General features: G+C 37.1%; 2 protein-coding genes across 8 annotated transcripts in view; one reads left to right on the forward strand and one right to left on the reverse strand.

Annotated features, from left to right (window-relative positions):
• PCOLCE2 (procollagen C-endopeptidase enhancer 2) overlaps positions 1-3,280 on the forward strand; it is a 65,009-nt gene extending 61,729 nt beyond the window's left edge. Inside the window, exons 8-9 of the mRNA XM_010952307.3 lie at positions 31-198; positions 2,693-3,280. Coding sequence (XP_010950609.2) covers positions 31-198; positions 2,693-2,823 — 299 coding nt within the window. The 3' untranslated portion in view covers positions 2,824-3,280. The remainder of the gene's footprint in view (positions 1-30; positions 199-2,692) is intronic.
• Positions 3,281-12,078: 8,798 nt separating this feature from the next.
• Positions 12,079-21,352, reverse strand: part of TRPC1 (transient receptor potential cation channel subfamily C member 1) — a 60,075-nt gene continuing 50,801 nt past the window's right edge. For all 7 annotated transcript variants that reach the window (XM_010952239.3, XM_010952238.3, XM_074370147.1 and 4 more), the window contains 4 exons: positions 20,351-20,526; positions 15,645-15,846; positions 15,134-15,328; positions 12,079-13,989 (listed from right to left, as the gene is read on the reverse strand). In XM_010952239.3, coding sequence (XP_010950541.1) covers positions 13,762-13,989; positions 15,134-15,328; positions 15,645-15,846; positions 20,351-20,526 — 801 coding nt within the window. In that variant the 3' untranslated portion in view covers positions 12,079-13,761. The remainder of the gene's footprint in view (positions 13,990-15,133; positions 15,329-15,644; positions 15,847-20,350; positions 20,527-21,352) is intronic.

The raw sequence follows: 21,352 nt of genomic DNA on the forward strand, positions 1-21,352 counted from the left end.
ACATTATTTCAAAAACATTTTCCTCTGCAGTCTTGGCTGGCACTGTTATCACAACCATCCCTCGAGGTGGGAGTCTGCACGCCACGGTCTCCATCATCAACATCTATAAAGAGGGGAACCTGGCGATTCAGCAGGCCGGCAAGAACATGAGTGCCAAGGTCGTCGTGGTCTGCAAGCAGTGCCCTCTCCTCAGAAGAGGTGAGTGGGAGGAAGACGTCAGTCCTTCTTCTAGGGGAGTTCAGCAACAGAGAAGGGGACAAGAGAGCCCAGCCTTGCTGGGTCTTTCCATGCTGTGTCTAGTCTAGGCAAATAAAGTCAGGGCTAATATACTGCCCACTTCTGGTTTCGAAGGAGGGCCTCTGGAGTCAGAGAGAATTGGGCTCCAATCCCAGTTCCTGTCACTTGTGGAAGAAGACAAGGTAGTGGAAAGGATGAATGAGTCCAAGAAGCATTTGAAGTCAGATCACTAGGGAACAGACACAAAAAGAGCAGCTCAGCAGAAAGAAGTTTTCAATTATTGCACTTAAGGTGCTGATACTAAGTTTAGAGGAAACTATCCATCAAAGAACAGGAAGTTCAGAGCTGGAGTTCAGAAGACAGAGGTATGTATATATGGGCTAGAATGAAAGATTCAGGGCTCATTTGTAGACATAGGATTATTAAATCCAGCAATGAGAATGAGTTTATTATTAAGAGAAATTTTGAAAAAAGGAAAGTTACTCCAGAGACAGAGGCACATGATTTTTTTAAAAACAGGTTCTTTAACTTATAAAAGTAATGTTAAAAAGTTCAGCAACAACATGGATGGACCTGGAGAATGTCATTCTAAATGAAGTAAGCCAGAAAGAGAAAGAAAAATACCATATGATATCACTCATATGTGGAATCTAAAAAAAAAAAAGACGAACTTATTTACAGAACAGAAATAGACTCAAAGACATAGAAAGCAAACTTGTGGTTACCAGCCGGGGAAGCGGGTGGAAAGGGATAAACTGGGAGTTCGAGATTTGCGGATACTAACTACTATATATAAAATAGATAAACAACAAGTTTATACTGAATAGCACATGGAACTATATCCAATAGCTTATAGTAACTTATGGTGAAAGAGAATGTGAAAACAAATGTATGTATGTTCCTATATGACTGAAGTATTGTGCTGTACACCAGAAATTGACACAACATTGTAAACTGACTATACTTCAATAAAAAATATATTAAAAATAAAATTAAATAAAAAGTTTAAAGAAGTAGAGAAGGCTATAAAAGGTGAAGCCTTTTCCCTTTCTCCAGAGGCACAATGAAAAGTTCCTTTGGGAAAGTTCTCTCCATAGAAAGCATGCACCTACGCACATAGATGGGATCATGCTACACACAGCCTACTGCAGCTTTTCCCCCACATGATGTGTATGCAGACATCTTTCTGTCAACAGCACAAAAAGGTCTCTTTCTTTCTTTGGAGTGGTAATAATGCCTGGTATTCCACTGTGTGATAGATCGTGATTTTCTCTATCCAGTATCAGCTCATTCCTTTCCTCCGTCTTGTTACAAACCTCTCCCACAACCAAAACAAACCAAACCCCCACCACACACACATACACAGAAATACAAAATACCCACTTCAAGAAAGCTTCACTATGACTTTAGATTGTTCAGAAAAATCAGGAGTCCAGCAGCCTCACGCTGACTCTTCAGAGGGAACAGCAAAGTAAAAGGTGACACTTCTTCCCCAGAACTGTCAGGAGCAGCAGATAATGCACGTCTCGATACTTACTTACAGGCTGCTGGCATCTCAGAGTGATGCCAGCAGCCCGGCCCTGCGGTGGCATCGACCTGCCCAGCCTACCAAGCTTTCTGAGGCTCAAGACTGCTATGATGACAACGGTGGCCCACAGAGGAAGTGTTATGCAAGAGAGAAAGGAAACATATATTTTCTCTATGACATACAGGGTGAGAGGGAAAATAAGGGAGGTGATAACACACTTCCTTTACGACATTTTTCTGAGGGAACATAAATCTGCAGGCTTGAACCCAACATAGTTCAGCGTTGGCCCCAGTCTAGTCCTGATCTAGCCAGACACACTAATATATTAAAAAAAATAGTATAACAGATATAAGTACTTTTTAGTACCTATCTTTTTGCAAGGGACTATTATAGTAAGAAGGTAAAGAAGTGTATGATCCAACCATACCCTCAAAAAACTTACATAGTATAAATGTTCACAATGTTAAAAAAAAAAAAAGTTCAAGACAACAGCAACAGAAGACAGTGGATCGTCAGTTGCCAAATGCCTGGGGAAATCCAGACGCGCTGTGGGGCCACGAGAGGCCACCTGAAGATGGCGTTTCAGGGAGCACTGGCGGCCCCTCGAGGAGGGACAGCCTCTCACAGGAACACAGTGTGTCTTTCATAGTGGAGACTCAGTAAGTACACTGGGCCTGCAGCACTGCTGGGCTGGACGTGACTGGATGTGACCATTTCGTCCAGTGTCCTCGTGTCCACAGACCTGGGACAAGTCATTCCGTTGAATTTAGATTTTTTTTGATGAGAGTCTTAAACCACATTTTATCCTAGAGAGAATAAATGTCTAATTATATCATTTATAGAACATTTACAGAGAGGTAAGTGATAGTCTAAGCTCTTTCAAACCAACACAGAGAAAAAAAATAATAATCTTATATTCTCTTTTAGGCCTAAATTACATTATTATGGGCCAAGTGGGTGAAGATGGGCGAGGCAAAATCTTGCCAAACAGCTTTATCATGATGTTCAAGACCAAGAATCAGAAGCTCTTGAATGCCTTGAAGAACAAGCAATGTTAACAGTGAACGGTGCCCATTTAAGCTGCGTTCTGTCACTGCCTCTGAAAGATCTATTTTTTTCTCAGTAGAAAAAAGAAAAATTTATAACATGAAATATTGAGCATCCAGAAAGATTTACTCTTCACACGATGTAGGTATGAGACCTCCGACATCGCTGATGGAAGTTGTGTGCCTGCACGGAAGAGGAACAGACGTCCGACAAAACCTGCAGACGTAGTGGGGTGATGAGAAACTAAACATATCCAGCGTTGACAATTCGGAAGCCATTTATTTATACGTCTCTGTCAAAGGATATTTTAGAAATGAGTTGTGTGAAGATGTAAAAAAGAGATTTTTATATGTGCAATATTTATAGTGATACTCGTTCTGCCTTCAAGCATTTGCTCTGAGGTGTTATATTCTTCTCTTGCATTTTTTAAATCAATGCTTAATAAAATATTTTTAAATGATTATATAACAGCCATTAAACTTGTTTTTATAGAAAATGGGACACTGTGAAAAGAATATTCCCCACTATAGACATATAAGGTTGTCTTTGTATCAATTTATACTTTGCTAAAAAAGCATGCCAACAACTGCAGGACGGGATGGATCCAGGCATGTAAACAGACTATAAATCATCTCTGCAGAACCAGAGGATTGTGTGTCCCTCAGGAATCTGGTTCAGGTCTTTCATTTTGTAATAGAAATGGGAGGTCAGGCATATTGCGTGGCTTGTCCAGAGCACACATCTCCCAAGACAACAGAAGACAATCAAGCTCAGAAGTCCTACTTCCAAACCCAGTACCCTTCCTTCCACTACAAGCAGCTTTCTCTGCTCTAGAGGAAAAATCCTCTTACCTTGCAGAGTTCGGTCTTTGTTTTCCTGCCCTGTATCATAATTTGTCATCTTACAGGACTTGAAATTAGAAGTAAGCCTGAGCCCCCTATCCTGTTCATCCCTACTCAACTGCATCAGGCTGTATCAGCTAGGATGCTTTTCTGCCATTGCTTTGAAAAATCTACTCTCACTCAGTAATGGAAGAACTGTGCAAGGACCCCCATCGTTTGCATGGAGCTGCTAAAAATGCAGCTGGACCTGCAAGGAGTGTGGCAACCAGCCCTCAGGAGGTTGCCTGCCGGGAGCTGTGGGAGAGGGGACAACCACCCCTATTTGAAGAAGGTTAGGGATAAACAAAGACTTGGGTCTCCAGGTCTCCCACAGTTGAAGCAAAGTTCTAGAACTAAGTAAAAATATTCTTTTGGGTGAAGACAATAATTCCCAGCCCTAGAAGTGACCAGACATTCAAAGAGCAGCAAAATGGAAGTTCAGAAGGAAGACAACTGTTTGGCAGCTGAGGGAACACAAGAAAGCCATGAACGTGGGCTGGTTGGCAGGATCAGGAATCACTCCTCAGCTCTCCCCCTGGGATGCCATCAGTACCAGAGAATTCACCAGCTGAGGAAGTGGAGGAGCTAGAGGAGCCACTGGCAGGCTCCATGGGCCAGAGGCACCTTTTAGAAAGGCCGTCTCCACCAGCTGAGGGCGCAGGGCACCCAGCCAGGCTGTAACTGTGGAAACCTGATTGAGTCCAGCATTCTCTTTCAGGAATGCATGTTGTGGGGCTTTGGAGTGATTACTGAAGATTTTAGCATTTTCTCTTTCAGCAGAACTCCACTGTTGGTGCGCTACAGGCAGCAGGCTTGCAGCTGTCAGCCTCCTGCACCCCCACGGGAAGACTCCCACAGGTTTCTGAGTGGGGGCTTGAGTCACAGTGAGGTTAAAAACTGGGTAGAGCAATCCAAACTTTCCAAACCACTGACATCTCTGACACAAGACTTAACAACTGTCTGTGGGATTAGTGGTTAACAACAGAAGGCAATGGTTTGTCTTTTAATTCAGTTATTCAAAACATAGATGTAAGCTGAACAGTGACACTGCTTTTTCTGCTCCAACAACCATCCCTTAATTTCTTTTCTTGTTTATTATATCATATATTTTAACTGAACTTCAGTTTCCTTAGTTATAAATTGGGGTTAGGCCAGATGACTTCTGGGGTCCTCTACTATTTTCTCTTTTGGGACTTACTTTTAAAATTTTTTATTTCTTTTTACAGAATGGTGAAAAGGTTTTGTTTTTGTTTTTAGGTATTTGTACTTGGGGAATCAATTTACATGTGACAAACAAGTGAATGACCATATAAACATTTCAAAATGATAAACCAGACTCTGATGTGTTTCAGAGGATTCTGCTAGCTTAACTTTCATCCTTTGAATTCAACTCCTATAACAAAAACATAAGAATCTTGCAAATTTCCCAAATCTTAATTCTGTTATATTACTTAATTGTTTGAAGGTTAACCTTAAGTTGGAAGAAATTTACCTTCTTTTTTTCCTTCCTGTAAGAGAGTACTGCTAGGCTTCCATTAGACCTTCTGGACTATTCAATGAAATAAAATAGTGACAAAAATCTTCTTTAAAGAAAAGCCCTATAACAAAACAGTCACTAATCAGGAAGCTCTAATGTTAGTCAAGTAATATTAACCAGAAAACCCTTTGGTTTAAATTCATGTAGAACAGTAAGTTCATGTAGAAAACAAACATTAAAAAAAAAAAAGATTTGAGCTAAGTGTTCTAAGGCCTTTATATTGAGAAAGAGAAGGATAAAAATATTGATTAATTTGATAACTTTTAAGTATTTCCATTAAAATATCTAGGGTTACCATAGAAGAATATTGAGTTTGAAAATTTAAAACTAGCAGAGAAAAAAAGGTAAGAAGTTCAAGAAAGTGAAATAAAGTAAAAATAGAACAAAATATGATGGTAGAAATGCAAATGTATCAATAACTTCAATATACATAATTAGACTAAATACTTAAATTAAAAGCCAAAGATTATCAGACTGAATTAGAAAAACAAAATCCAACTATATGCTATTTGAAAGACACATCTAAAACATAGGGACACAAAAAAGTTGAAAAGCAAAGGATAGAAAAACATAAATATATCAGGCAAATATTAACCAAAACAAAACTGATGTGGCTTTATTAATATTAGGGGAAAAGACTTTAAGTCATTTCTCCAGATGAAGAGGGCTACAAGGAAATACAACAATTTTAAAATTTGCATGCAGCTAAAAACATTCTTCAAAATATATAACTAAATTTGGCATAGTATAAATGGAAATTGACAAGTTTATCATCACAGTGGGAGATTTTAACACATTTCTCTCAGTAACTGGCAGATTTAAAAGGGAAAAAAAAATAAAGATACAGAAGATTTGAACCACACAGTTAACTAAATTTGCCTGATGGACATAGATAGAATCAAAAGCTCATTTTTAATCTCAGTATGAACAACTTCAAAACTTGACCACTGCACCATGAAACAAATCCCATCAAATTTCAAAGAACTAGCATCGCATGGTCATCCTCTCCAGCAACAACGAATAATTAGAAATTAATGACCCAAAGTACACAATAGTTAAAATAAAGGAAAAACTTGATGTTGGAAATTGAGAAATGTACTTTTAAATAACTCATGATCAAAAAGAAACTAATGGAAAATAGGAAATATTAAAAATTTGAACAATAATAGAAACATTGAATATTAAACTGTGTGGAATGCAACTTAAATAGCACTTTAAAATTTATAACATTAAAGGTTTACGTTCTAAAAGGGTGAAAATATTTTGTGAATGGTACAAATTAGGAAGTCAGTAAAAGAACAAAAGAACACCCTCCTAAAGAGTAGGAGGAAATAAGCATAAATGCAGAAATTGAGTAAAATAGAATTTAAGTAGAGAAAATTAACAAAATCAAAAATTGGTTCTCTAAAATGACTAATATAATTGACAAAACTGACAAGATTAAGCAAAAAAATAAATAAATAAATAAAGGACAACAAAACAACTTAGGAATGAAAAGGGACCTTACAACAGATGTTACAGACTCTTAAAAAGGATTAAGAGGATATTATGAACCACTTATGTCAGCAGATTTGAACACTTACATGAAGTGGACAAATTCCTGGCTGAGGGGTGGGGACTTACTAACTTAGACTCAGGTAGAAATAGAATACTTAAATAGTCCTATAACCACTAAAGAAACTCAAGCATAATTTTAAAACTTTCTTCAAATAAAACTCCAGGCCCAGATAGTTTTATTTAGAAGGTCTACCAAACATCTGGGGGCCAAAGACTGCCAATCTAACATATTCTATTCCAGAGTATAAAAAAGTAACATCCAGCAATTCTTTTTATGAGATTAATATAATCTTAACATCAAAACTTTAGCAGACAATAGGATCTAGGAAGACCACTAGTCTGATTTTACTTACGAACATAGGTGCAAAAACCCTAAACAAAATATTACCAAAATCCAGCAAACAAAATAGGTCATGATCAAGTTGGGTTTATCCCAGAAATGCTTGATTGATTTAACATGAGAAATTCAATGGTCAAACTTTCCTGCAGTGCCAACTAGGGAGTCTTAGGCACAACTAAACATTCAGATTCAACAGTACCACAGGCCTCCTTCGATATCAATATCCTTAGAAAGACAGAGCACAGGGACCAGAGCTTAACAGGGCTATGTCACACCTTCTTCTTCTGTGGGAGCCTCTGCAGCCATCTGGCAGCTGTCCACACAGCCATCCATGAGCTGTTTTCCTTGGCCTCCCTACATGATGTCTCAGATGCCAGGAGACAAGATTCATGCCAAGTGGATGCAGACACTCCAGTTAAAGGCCGCATTTTCACAGAAGCTGGTATCTCTTGTAACAACACCATAGGCCCAGCTTCCAGACTCCTCATAGATGACATAAATAGTTATGAGTTACACACTCAGGAAAGCCCAAAGCTATGGCTTCCCTATCAGGTATTCATAGTTCCTTTATATTGGATTAGATTCCTTCCAATCCAATGCAGTTCACCAATCAGGGGTCATTCCTACCATAAACAAGTTAGCCTAGCAACATAGTTGACATACTGTATTATCAGATTACTAGGTAGACTAAGCTAGAGCTAAACAAAGATCAACCGTTAATGGGGAAAGGTTCTGTTAAGCCCTATTCATGACAGATTAAAGAAGAAAAATCATTTGGTCTTAATAATGCAGAAGCACTTGATATAATTCAACATTTATTCATGACAAAAATAAACCCTGAGCAAACTATGAATAGAAGGGAACTTCCTTAAGCTGACAAAGAAACTTGCAGCAAATCTCATATTTAATGGTGTAATATTGAAAGCATTTCTTTTAAGATCAGTGGTAAGAATGCTTAAAATCACCATTTCTATTAAAAATTGTACTGGAAGGTCTGGTCAGTGTAGCTAGGCAAGAAAAAGAAATAAATGATATTGGAAAGGCAAGAAACAAGACTATTATAATGCAAAGATGATATGTTTATCCAAATAGAAAACTTGAAGCAACCTGCGCGGAAGTGATTAGAATTAATAGTTTCACAAGTTTGTCTCTTAGTCCTAGCCCCAAACAAAAAATAAATATAATTTTATTTTTTATAACTAAGCATCTTGAATTAGGGATTCGAGGGTCAGAGGGTCATTATTCACACACCAACAGTCCCTTTTTAACATAGAGCCTGTGGCAGTGCAAGCATCGGGGTATATACACATGGATGTACAGTTAGGTATGCAGACGAGGCACCTCTGGGATATATATAGACGTTTCTCTGAGGGATTTTAAAGTTATTATTTAAAATTTTGACATTTTGTTTTTGTCATTTGCTTTTTCCTCTTAAAAACAAAGTCAACAATTAGGTTTAAAAAGGCTAAAATTTGATCAGATGTAAATTTGAAACAGTATCTTTTGCTTGAAGGATGTCCCTATGGCATTATGATAGTAAGATTAGGTTAGATTTAAACACTGAGATGGAGCTTTTAAGTTCAGAAGTATATTAAGAAAATCTACAAGCTCAAAGTACGACTTTACACAGCTGACCAATTTGTTTCACAGATAAGAAATTAGTATTAACAGTAACAATGCAATTAAGAGCATCCTGGATGAGGAGGAGAAAGACTTGGATTCTCCTTCACAGGGCAGCACTGGGAATTTTAGTTTCATTATCTGTAAAATGAGGAAGTTGAAATGAATTCTTTCTGAGATCCTGTATAGGTTTAAATTGTTTCCAGATCCTTGAATAACCAAATTGATAAGGATTTAAAGTGACAAAGAAAATTAACCAGTTTCTCCTTTCTAAACCCTTTGTCCCTCCATGGCCTGGCTTATTTATTTTCTAAGAGTGACTCCTGCTTTTTTATGTTTGCGACCTCACTGCTCATCCTTTCCCCCTGACTCTGGCTCATCTCACTGGTCTCTGCTTCTGACCTTGGTCATAAACTTAAAAGTCTTTAATAAACAATCACTTAGAAAAGCAGGAACTGAACATCTTAAATTCTGTTCTCTGACCAAGATGAACCTACAATGGGAAATTCATTCAAAAAAGCAAAGGTTTGGAATATATCTTTCCTAATACAAACAGGAAATTGAGTTCAAGATCTCAAGTCAATCATTATACAACCTGGATAAATCACTTAAAATGTCAGTTTTCTTACCTATAAAATGAGAAGTTTGAAGCAGGTGCTCTGAGTTGTCTTCCAGTCCAACCTGATGAAATAGGACCGAGAGCCTGCAGTTGTTCGATGGCTAACCAATTGGATGTCAATTCCAGGATATTTACACAAACAGATAATGGCTAAATTTTCATTCAACAAATTTGTGTCATTTAACATCAACACTGTACTTAAGCTGAGGATATGGAGAAGAATAAGAGAACTGTTCCCTCCTATGCTTAGTTTAGTTTTATAGCTTAAAAAGAAAAAAGCCCTCTGTGTTAAAACAATCATTATAGAAAATACAGTGATTTCTTGCTACTTCCACTGAAAAATAAAGTGGGTGAAATGAGTTTTAAAACATGGAGCTGAATTATCCTCCAGAACTGCTTTAATTTCTGAGTGAATGAGGTGGCTAGTAAATTTTCTTCCTCAAAACTCTTTTCAAATGGCACTTGATCGTTTTAATATCCTTCAATGAGAATAATTTTACCTAAAACTGAAAGGATTGATTCAATAGTCTTTCTAATGGAGAGAGAGAGAGAGTGAGAGAGAAACCTCTAGATTGCTGGTAGCAGGTTGAAGGAGCCTGTCATTATCTGGCTGAAACAGTTCTTTTTTGAAACATACATTTACCTCCTACCCAAACATGCTGTTTTGCCTCTTGTATCACTGTAATTTAATTTACATCTGAAATCATATCTCTTAAAGAGTTATTTTTAAAGCATGCAACTAACACATAAAATTTTTCTTAGTTTTGATTTCTGTATTCGAAGTATTTATTTTAAACTAGGGGCAGGGGAAGCAGGAAAAGAAAAAATAGTGTGAAATAACCAAAGGAAGAGAAACACTGTCATTGTCATGTCTAAGTATATCTTCAAGAAACAACATGTTTACAAATGGGGCAGTGATGCCAGAAAGCTAACAAATTTACTTACAAATGAGAGATTCAGAGTAGCCATTACCCTGGCGCTATTAATATTTTCTTGGTGTAATTTTGAATAATTAGACTCTCTAGGGCCTATAACCTCAGCTTATTTTATATTTTATAAATGTATTTTCTGAGGAAAACCAAAAAATCAATTTCAGTGCAATTCCAATTAAAATCCCTACGAGTTTTTTTTTTTCAAGACATTGATGGACAGATTCCAAAATTTACATGAAAAAGCAAAGAACCTAGAATAGCTAACAGTTTTGAAAAGTACAAAATTCTTCACCTTGGCATTCATTACTGTACTTGACCTGACTGTTGTAATAGCAACGGGCTTGCGTATCACTGTTTTCTTCTGGGGTGGTAATAAATCATAAAACTCCACTGTCATTTTCTTATTTCTTTATCTTAGAATGTTGTAGCATTATGTATTTTTGTCAGGTTTCCTGAAGCATAATTGAAATGAATACATTAAAATTCACTTTTTTTTTAAGTTTAGAAAAGTTTAATAGGTATGCTGCTACAGGCAACAACAGTGGCCACACAGACGAGAGGTGCCTGTGTGAGCCAAAATTCACCCTTTTTAAATGTACAGTTTGAAGAGTTGTGCAATCAGTCTCCTCCCACCACCAGGTCCTGGCAACTAACGATCTGATTTTGGTTTCTACTGTTTTGTTTTTTCTAGGATGTCCTATAAATGAAATCATACAGTAAGTAGCTTTCTGTGACAAGCTTCCTCACTTAGCATACTATTAAGATTCATCTATGGCATTGCATCCATCAGCAGTTTGTGCCTGGGTCAAACTGAATTATGTTTCTTAGCATTCTCTCCCTTGTATGTTTCCAGTTAGGGTGGGCCACAAGACACATGTCAGTGGAATGTTTTTAGGAAGCAGCAGCCACTTCAGCTTTTTTCATAGTTCACACATGTTGAAACTTACCTGCTGGCTCAACTTGTTGGAGTGGGGCAGCAGGCAGGACTATAATCATTCCATCTTTCCTTGGATCGTCCTTCAGTGTCTCTGATTCCTGGGCCACTCGTGTAGTTAGCAACGGAGCACAGGGCAACTTCTCCCACGGGACACCCACATCATCAAGGATGGAGACAGTGAGAAGGGGCATGGATCTCAGTCCATCCTCATGCGTTCCAGCTTCTCTGTGTTTCTTCCAGTTGACCCTTCTCTTCCCCTCCCAAAAGCCTACCTGGTGAACGTCAAGCTCTAGTATTAGATGCAAAATCAACAGCCTTAGAGTCTGCTTAACCAACTTTAATAACTGTGTAATGTCAAATCCCTGTCAACAAATCACTGTACACACATACATGTGTGCCTGCAAACATCCTAGTGGCTCTGCTTCTCTGACTGAACTCTGACGGATACAACTCTTTTTTATCGCTGAGCTGATTTCCATTGCACAGAGGTACAACTGTTTTATCCATTCACCAGTTCATGGGCATTTGGTTGTTTTCAATTTGAGATCATGAATAAAGCTGCCATAAACATTCACATACAAGTCTTTGTGTATACGTATTACTTCAAAACATAGTATTTATAAATATATGAAGAAATAGCTAAAAGTGTTAAATGTGACTGCCATTGGAGGTATGAAGGGGTACAAAGGGGTCTGATGTTGATATTTTGCATTTTAGCCCTTCGTTGCCATAATTTGAAAAAAGCACTAAACTGTATACTTTAAAAGAGTAAATTTTATGGTATGTGAATTATAGCAATAAAAAGTGTAAGAGTATATAATAATACAATGAACAGACTGTCAATTTATAATCTAATGTCAAGTTTTATTTACCTTTTTTCTCACAATATGCTGTCATTCAAAATACACCTTATAAGTAACTCATGCATACAGTAGGCACTCTATAAATATTTTGATTTAATAATTAGGTATTTTTTTTTAGAATGACTAAAAACCCTGATGTAAAATCCCAATTGGGAAGTGCATAATCCCATCATAGACAAAATATATAACTTTACAATAAACATTTTTATAAGAATTTGCCCAAAAAAGGGAACACTTACAAGTTGGAAATTAAAAAATAAAAAGTTAAAAGTAAGATGAAACACAATACTAACATATTTCAACAATGATCCCTGGATCGGTGGTGCTTACAGACCAAGGGCTACCTGCACCCTGTGGCCTTAAGACCATCTGACATTCAGTTAAGAAGATAATGATACACCTAATAACTCTTAACTGGAAATGCTGCAAGAATATACAAGCAATATGAAAAAATGTTAACTATATCCCTTATATGAACACAGGGAAAAAATTTAAATACATATTTTATTCTCTAATTTAAAAAATCAGTGCTTTTCATCCTAAGTATCAAGAATGAGCCACAAATAAGCATGAAGTCACTTTTATAGAAGCTATATTAAATCTGGTGGAAAATAATTTGGGAGATAAGCTCAAGAACCTCAGCTCAAATATAAAACAAATCCTTGCATTAAATGGTCCACCAATGTTTACAAAAACAGAACAGTCTGTGATCATACATGATAAGGAAATATCTTCTAAATCCTTATTTTGAGTTAGCTTGATAACTAGGAACATTCACTCCAACTTAAAAAAAAATTACCACTATTATGATAATGAAAAATTAAAAGCTAATAAATACCTAATCTTAGAGAAATAGTTGTGCAAACTTATAGACATAATCAAATACTCTATAGCTACAGAATGAAAAGTCTACTACATTTTTCAAAAACTATATAATTCTATAAAAATTTAAATACGTGAACTATATCAATATATGGAAATGTATATATAAAATACTATTAAGTGAAAAAAGCAAAATTAAAAATATAAAGTGATTACAACCATGTAAAAGTAAATATATTACAATAACAAACATTGAAGTGAATTTAAATTTACAGACACATAAATAAATTCAAATATTCATTAGGGTTTTATCTTTGTTGCTTAAAATTATAACAAAATAAAAAAGAAAAATAGACTACTATTTTAGGTAAAACTATACTCCTAAACAATAAATACTGAATTATATGTACTCCTAAAACAAAGATTTTAAAAAAAATGACTTCTATATCTCAAGTGTAGCCTGTGGAAGGAGACCAGTCCACATTTGCTGATCTTCATTTTTACAAATCCTTCTGGAAAGTGTACACTTCTAACTGCCCTTCTTAAGCATAAAAAGAAAAAACTGTTAAAGCACTCTTCAAATAAGAAAATGAAGCAGCATGCTAACAAAATCTATTACTTAATCTGTTTTACTCCTGCAAAAGCCACTAACAGAGGGTTTAAAAAAAACGAATTCTATATACATATTTTACATAACACATATTTATGCTATAAATATTTTAAAGAATGGCTTTCACATAATTATTTTAATGTATATCTTATTAACTTAATTGCAAGTTATGCAAATGCAGTGCTTCAGATTTATTATTGAAAATTATTCTCTACATGATTTAGAAAATGGCTAATTTCTTGGATAAAACATAGCATATTTAGAAGTCCGAAAGCCAAGTAAATCTCTTATTTCATTTCGGAATTTTGACAGATCTTGGCGCAGTTCATTTAGATTTTCCACAGTTGCCTGATCTGTACTTTGCATCTTTTGTCTCATGGAAGTCAAGTAACGATGCACTAAACAGCACATCACTTTTTGGTAGTTTTCATCTCTCTTTTGTTTCAAATTTCTCCATTCCTTCAAAACAAAATAATATAATACTAACAATGTGCACAGAAAATATTTAAACAAGGTGAATTTAAAAAAATTTACAGATACAAACACATATCTTGTTACACTGTATTAGACTATATTTTTGCCACTACTTATTACAAAATAATATTTAACACGTGTTTAAAATAAATATGCCCTCCATATTTGTTTTATTCATTTACCTGTATGTTTCTCTTGATTTAAAAATCCTCAGTTTAGCAGGGGAGGGTAGAGCTCAGTGGTAGAGTGCATGCTTAGCAGGCACAAGGTCCTGGGTTCAATCCCCATTATCTCCATTAAAAATACATAAGTCTAATTACCTCTCCCCAAAATAAATAATAAATAAAAAAATTTTTAAATCCTCACTTTATAGTAGGGATTAGCAAACTATGACCCACAAGCCAATGTGGCCCACTTCCTGTTTTTGATGGCCTGTGAGCTAAGAATGGCTTTTACAGATGAACATTTGTAATCATTTGATGATAGGGAACACTAACTTTGAACCCCAGTTAAACAAAATGTTATCCCCCCCAAAATGGAATTCCATTCTTTTCATTAACAGACCTGTATTATAAAAATAATTATTACTCCATTATTGTTATATTTTTAATTTTACCAATAAAAATTTTTGGAAATTTGTTTTCTCTCTCATTATATTACTACCCACATAATATCTACAATTTTGTCACGGCCCACAAAGTCTAAAATATTTCTTATCTGGTCCTTTACAGAAAAAGTTTGCCAAGTCCTGGTTTATAGCAACATGTATTGAATTATTCATATATCAAACAACTTTCAATAAGAACCAGAAATATATGCACTGACTCTAGGAATCACTCTTTATTTATGATGACAGACCAGGTATTCTAAATATTTTCCATGTTTTAAAACTGTTAGATGAGAGTTTGTGAAAAAAAATGCAGCTCTATCTCTCATTCTCAATAAATATTTATTGAATCCTTACTTTATGTTAGATACTATGCCATGTATTAAGGATACAGGAGTGAAAAAAAACAAAAACAAGACAGTTCCAGCCCTTAAGAGACCTGCATATTATGCTTTAGGAAACATCTGAGATTAGGAATTGTTTAAATTACCATGTTACATGATCGAACAGCTACCTTCTTACCTTTAAACTGTTCTGCCGTTTAACCTTGCCTTTTGATGTATGAGAGCAAATCCACTTACTGAGGCTGCTAATCATATAGCAGATAGTCTTGGGCGAAGGAATGATATTGAAAGGTGGGGGTAATGTACATTTGTCATCGAAGTAGCTAAGCCACAACTTTGCTCGAGCAAACTTCCATTCTTTGTCTTCATGATTCTGTAAGAGGCAAATGAAAAAGTAACACAAGATATGAATTGGCACACATGCGCACACACACACACACACACACACACAGTGGGGGCCAGTGGAGAGAGATTGTTCAAAATTGTTCAAATGTTTCCACACTTTGCAGATAAAAATTTGGTTCAAGACTTGCAGTTAATATCCATTACTTACATTTTAAAAAATCTTTATTTAATTTTAAAATAATACTAATTCTTAATTCTTTTACATCTTTGGTTGCCTTACCTACTACATACATTTGGTTATGATCTGGAGAGAATATAAAGGTTTTAAACAAACGAACACTTACTGCTATCAACTGAAAACTTTTGTGAAGCATTGCCACCAGCAGCTTGGTGAGCACAATCACAACCACGACATTGTACGTCCCAACAATCACGGCTCCCACAAAGGACTGCAGTTCTTCTCCATAGCTAAATCTTGTGACAAAGATTGCCACATGTGCTAAGGAGAAAATATACCAGAACAAAGCAAAGCAAGTGCCAATGAACCTGTGAAGATAATTATACATCTGTTTAAAAAGAACTTAAAGAAAATAAGTAGCAAAAGTGAAGAATTCATTTATATCATTATTACCTAAGGGATACATTGATAACCCAGGATTAATATTTTATAAAATAAATGAAGTTGGACCCAACATCACAGATATGCCTTAAACAAAGAAATAAACTCAAAAGATAAATTATTTCTGTTTAACCACTTACTGCTTTTCTGTCTTTCCACAACACAGTAACCTATGTGATCTTGTTAATACTTAATTACAGATTTTCCCACTCCTTTGCTCAAAAACTTCAAATGGCTCTCAATCGCAAAAGCCCAAAGTCCATTCACAGGCCAACAGAGTCCTACATGATCTCATTACCTTTCTTTTCTTTTCTTTTCCTTCCTTCCTTCTTTTTTTCTTTCCTTCCTTCCTTCTTTCCTTCCTTCCTTTCAACTGAAGTATAGTTGATTTATAATATTATGTTAGCTTCAGGTGTACAACATAGTGATTCAGAATTTTTGCAGATTATACTCCATTATAAATTATTACAGGATAACAGCTATAATTCCCTGTGCAATACAGTATATCCTTGGTGCTTATCTATTTTACACATAGGAGTTTGTACCTGTTAATCCCATATTCATAATGTGTCCCTCCCCAATTCCCTCTCCCCTTTGGTAACCACGAGTTTGCTTTCTGTATCTGTAAGTCTGTTTCTGTTCTGCATATATATTCATTTGTATTATTTTTTAGATTTCACATATAAGTGACATCATAAGGTATTTGTTTTTCTTTGACTTATTCCACTAGGCACTATTATTTAGGTACATGCACATAGCTGCAAATGGCAGAATTTCATTCTTTTTTTTTTTAATGGCTTGTGATATTCTGTTGTGTGTGTGTGTGTGTGTGTGTGTGTGTGTGTGTGTGTGTGTGTGTGTGTGTGTATTCCATCTTCTTAATCCATTCATCTGTTGATGTGCCATTCATTTGCTTCCACATTTTGGCTATTATAAGTAGTGCTGCTATGAACATTGGGGTGCATGTATCTTTTTGAATTAGTGTTTTCATTTTTTCTAGATATATAGCAAGGAGTAGAATTGCTGGGATCATATGGTAGTTCCATTTTTAGTTTCTTGAGGAACCTCCATACTGTTTTTGCAATTTTAATTAATGGTATGTCTTGGTGTGGGTCTGTTTGGGTTCATCTTGTTTGGGACCCTCTGTACTTCCTGTACCTGGGTATCTGTTTCTTTCTTTAGATTTGGAAAGTTTTCAGCCATAATTTCTTCAAATACATTTCGGATCCCTTTCTCTCTCTCTCCTCCTTCTGGAACCCCCATTATGTGAATGTTGGTGTGTTTAATGTTATCCTAGAGATCTCGTAGACTGCATTTTTTTTATTCCATTTGTCTTTCTTTCTGCTAGGTGATTGGGTCATTTCTGTTATTCTACCCTCCAGATCACTCATGTGTTCTTCTGTGTCACTCAGTCTGCTATTCAGAATGTTTTTTATTCAAGATATTGAATTATCTATTTTTGATTGGGTCTTTTTTATATTTTCTAGTTCCTTGTTAAAATATTATTTGTTTAGATCTATCCTCTTCCCTAATTTAGTTACCATTTTTATTACCAATGATTTGAATACTTTACCTGGTAAAATGTATATTTCTATTTCATTATTTTTTGAAGGTTTTTCTCTTGCTTTTTCAAATAGTTCCTCTGCCTTTTCATTCTACTTAATTTTCTATGCCTCTATGACTTCAGGTGAAACAGCTATTGTGGTCTTGAAGGTGTGTTCCTATGTGGGAGCATCCCTGTGCAGACTGTGGGTACCTAATGCCTTTGGTGGGAGGGCTGAATTTGATCCGGTCTTTCCTCAGGGTGTGCTGCCAGCTAAAATCTTGGCAGGGGGTGTGGCTAGAAAGGAAGGAGCCAGAGATTCCAGGGTATGAGGTGGGACATCCTCTCTGCTCAGTGGCCATCACCACCCTGAGGTCAGGGGTGGGGTCTGCTCCCAAGTTGCTGGAGTGGGAGCCCTGAGGGTACGGCTCAAGCTGGCTCTGTTTCTTTAAATTGTGTGCTTTTCCTTCTCCCCACACTGGGATCTTGCCCCAAACGAGAGGATTTGCTGAAGCAAGTAGGGCTTGTGCACTTACGGTGGTCTGATGCATTGCCTGTATAGGTATCTGCAGCTCTGCTCAGACGCAGCCCACGTTGTGTCTTATCTCCAGTCATGGCCACCCCGTGGCCACTCCACATCTAGTGCTGGGCTGTGGCATGGATTGACTGGGGCTAGAGTGTTCATTCAGCCTAGGCTGGACACATAGCAAGTTGGTCGCAGGAAACCCAACAGCTGTACTACTGTCAAATGTCTGGGCTGTTTCTGGGGCGCTGCTGGAGTAAGCGCCAACACGGCCACCACCCCACCTGGGCCATGCCTCAGGACTGAGTTGCCTCTGCATCCCAAAGTCCTGGATGCCCTAGATCCAATGCTGGACTGTGATGTGGAATGAGCAGGGCTGGGATATTTGCTCAGCTTGGGCTGGGGGCCATGGCGAGGCAGTCACAGGAAACCTGGAAGTCACTAGGGCAGACCTCTCTCCACCCTGCTTCGGGGCAAGCCAGCACTCATGCTCCTCATAAGTGGAGTCCAGGCTTCTCCAGCCTATCATCTGTCCCAGTGGTTCTCCAACCACCTGAGGGGGCTGGTCTCCTATGTGCCCAGTGAGCTTGACTCGCTCATTCCCCAGGGCAGATGTCTACCCATGCAATCTCCCCTTTCCGTTGAGTCCCCTCCCAGGGGCACAGGTCCTGACCTGATCACTTTCTTCCCATCCTACCAGATTACGTGTGCTATATTTCTTACAGTCTTGGTTGTAGAGGAGTCCTTCTGACAGTTTCCAGCTAGCTTTCAGTGAGAGCTGTTTCACACGTAGATCTATTCCTAATGTGTTCCTGGCAGGAAGTGAGCTCCACGTCCTCTAACTCCACCATCTTGATCTGCTTTATTCCCCATTACCTTCCTGACTTCATCTCCTACAGCTCTCCCTCTGATTCCTACACACCATCCACACTGGCCTCCTAGCTCTTCTTTGAACATGCCAACCACACTCTCATCTTAGGTGTTTGCCTTTGCCATTCTCTGGAAACTGCCAATGCTCTTTCTGCAGATAAATTCATGGCTTGATCCTTGACTAGCTTTAAATTTTATATCATATATATATGTCCATCTCTTGTGAGGCCTTCCATAGCCTTCCATCTAAAACTACACTCTCTCACACAAAAACTCCCTGGCCCAAGCTTTATTTGGGCTATAGGCCCTTATCACGTGTGATATACTACTTATTTTATTTCTCTTTTTATTTCCTGTATCACCTTACTAGAAAATAAACTCCACAAGGGTAGTTTTGTTCATTTATATTTCATTCACTTAGCAGTTAGAACAGCGTCTGGTATACTGAAGGTGTTAGATAAATATTTATTACTCATTTAATCTTATTCATTAAACTGGAGAATAGGTGATACCTAATAGAAACACAACAAATGTGTAATTCCCTATCCCTTTTCCATTATTTTATTTAAAAATGAGTTTTTTCCCCCCAGAATTCTCACAGGGGCTGTGAGAACGGAACAAGGATACCCCACTTCCACAGGGGGTTCAGGCAGAGCTTCCCCGAGGAAGGGGCATTTGAGCCCAGATCTGAAGGATGAATAGGTGTCAGGGCAGAGAAGATGTGACAAGTGAAATGAACCTGGAGATGAGGGGGAGGCTGGTACGGGGCAGAGAGGAGAAAGCCTGCACCAAGGCAGGGAGGGGACAGATGGGAAACAGGACAGGCAGGGCCTGGCTGATGGCTGGAGGCAAGGGATTAAAGGCAGATGTTAGGGACTCCTGGGCTTCTGGTTTGCAAGCTAGGAAGGATGGGATGCTGAGATACTGCAACCCTCTCCCCAGTGCACAGTCCCCCTTTCATGCTTTCTCTTTTGAGGAGAGGTATTTTGCCTGCCTCACAATTGGTTGTTCAATTCCTTATGATACAATAAATTAGAGAAAAAAGTTGTTCATGAAGCTTTAATAATCTCAATTCTAATGATCTCCTAGGAAGTACTGAAATGTGAGATGAGAGTGTCTTGGTTGTAACAATGACTGAGAATTGCTACTGACGGTGAATACTTAAGGGGCAGAGATGCTCTATATCTTGCAATGCATATAGAGGACCCACAAAGAACTGTCCTTCCCAAAATGCTAACGGTGCACAAAATGCAAGAGTTCCCCTGTTAAGACAGACTGTAGTCGAGGAGACAATGAATAAATAACTCAGGTCTATTAATTATTTAAGATTCTACATGTAAAGATGACCATCAAATGATTCATGGAAAATAAGTATCTCTTATCAAAAGTGAATTTCTTAAAGAAAGTCTGAAGTTCTATTTCTGTAAGTATGAATTCATACATAACAGGACAGAAAGACGGAAATATATTTACTACAAATTTAAAAGACACTCACGAGTGGAAGGTATCATTGCTTTGCTGTTCGCAGAAGATGCCGACACAGTCCTTCTGTTCTTTTGGAGTATAGCCTTTATCGTACAGTTGTGTCAGTCCAATTGTGAAAGAAAAAAGAACAAGAAGAAACATCCCAAGAAATTTTCCAAAATCTTGTAACATCTGTCCCATTGAAATCTGTGGAATATATTACACAGGCATTCATTAAAATTATCAGGAAAACAAGATATTAAATATTAAATGACCAGGCAACAAAAGGAAGAAGACATACAATCCACATGCTATGCCTTTTATTCCATCTGTGTGAGATATTCCAACAGTTTTAAAACATCAAAAGTCCAGTTGCCTAACAAGCAGCCATTCTTATCATGCCAGCACCGTGAGTGTCGGATGGTACATTCCTTGAATCTGGACCAGGTCTGTGGGGGACATTGTTGGTGTAAAGGCAGAGACATGGAGATTTAAGAAAAGGCCTAATTTGCAAGGGATGAAAGGAAAATTCCTTGCTAAAACTGAAAGGGAAATAAATGCTTTTATTTATAGCTTCTTAAAGTTTACAAATATAAAGCCATTATGACATAAAGCATTTCATTTGATTTTTGCAACCAATTTTAAACTAATTCTTAAAGGATAGCATTTCTTCCTCTAGGACTGCCCTAATCTCTTTTGCTAAGGTGATCAATTTTCTTTCATTTTGGGTCTATTATAAGAAAAAAATTATGCATGTAAGTCAAATGAGAGGGTCTAATACTTATATGAGTATCTTTTGTAATTTAGACATGTGTAGTGCATTTAGGAGCTTTATTCAAGCCTAATTTCATTCTCCCACAATACTCCTTCAAAATCTGGGGAATAGGTACTTTTCATAAATTCTTGGTGTTTAAATTGGCATACAAATCTGGAGAAAAACTTAACATTACTCTTTTGACCCAGCAATTTTATCCCTATGAATGTAGCCAATAGGAAGTACACAAAGATGCATGTATATAAAGGATTTAGAACA

Source organism: Camelus bactrianus, chromosome 1, assembly GCF_048773025.1.
Source record: "Camelus bactrianus isolate YW-2024 breed Bactrian camel chromosome 1, ASM4877302v1, whole genome shotgun sequence".
NCBI classification, from domain to species: domain Eukaryota; kingdom Metazoa; phylum Chordata; class Mammalia; order Artiodactyla; family Camelidae; genus Camelus; species Camelus bactrianus.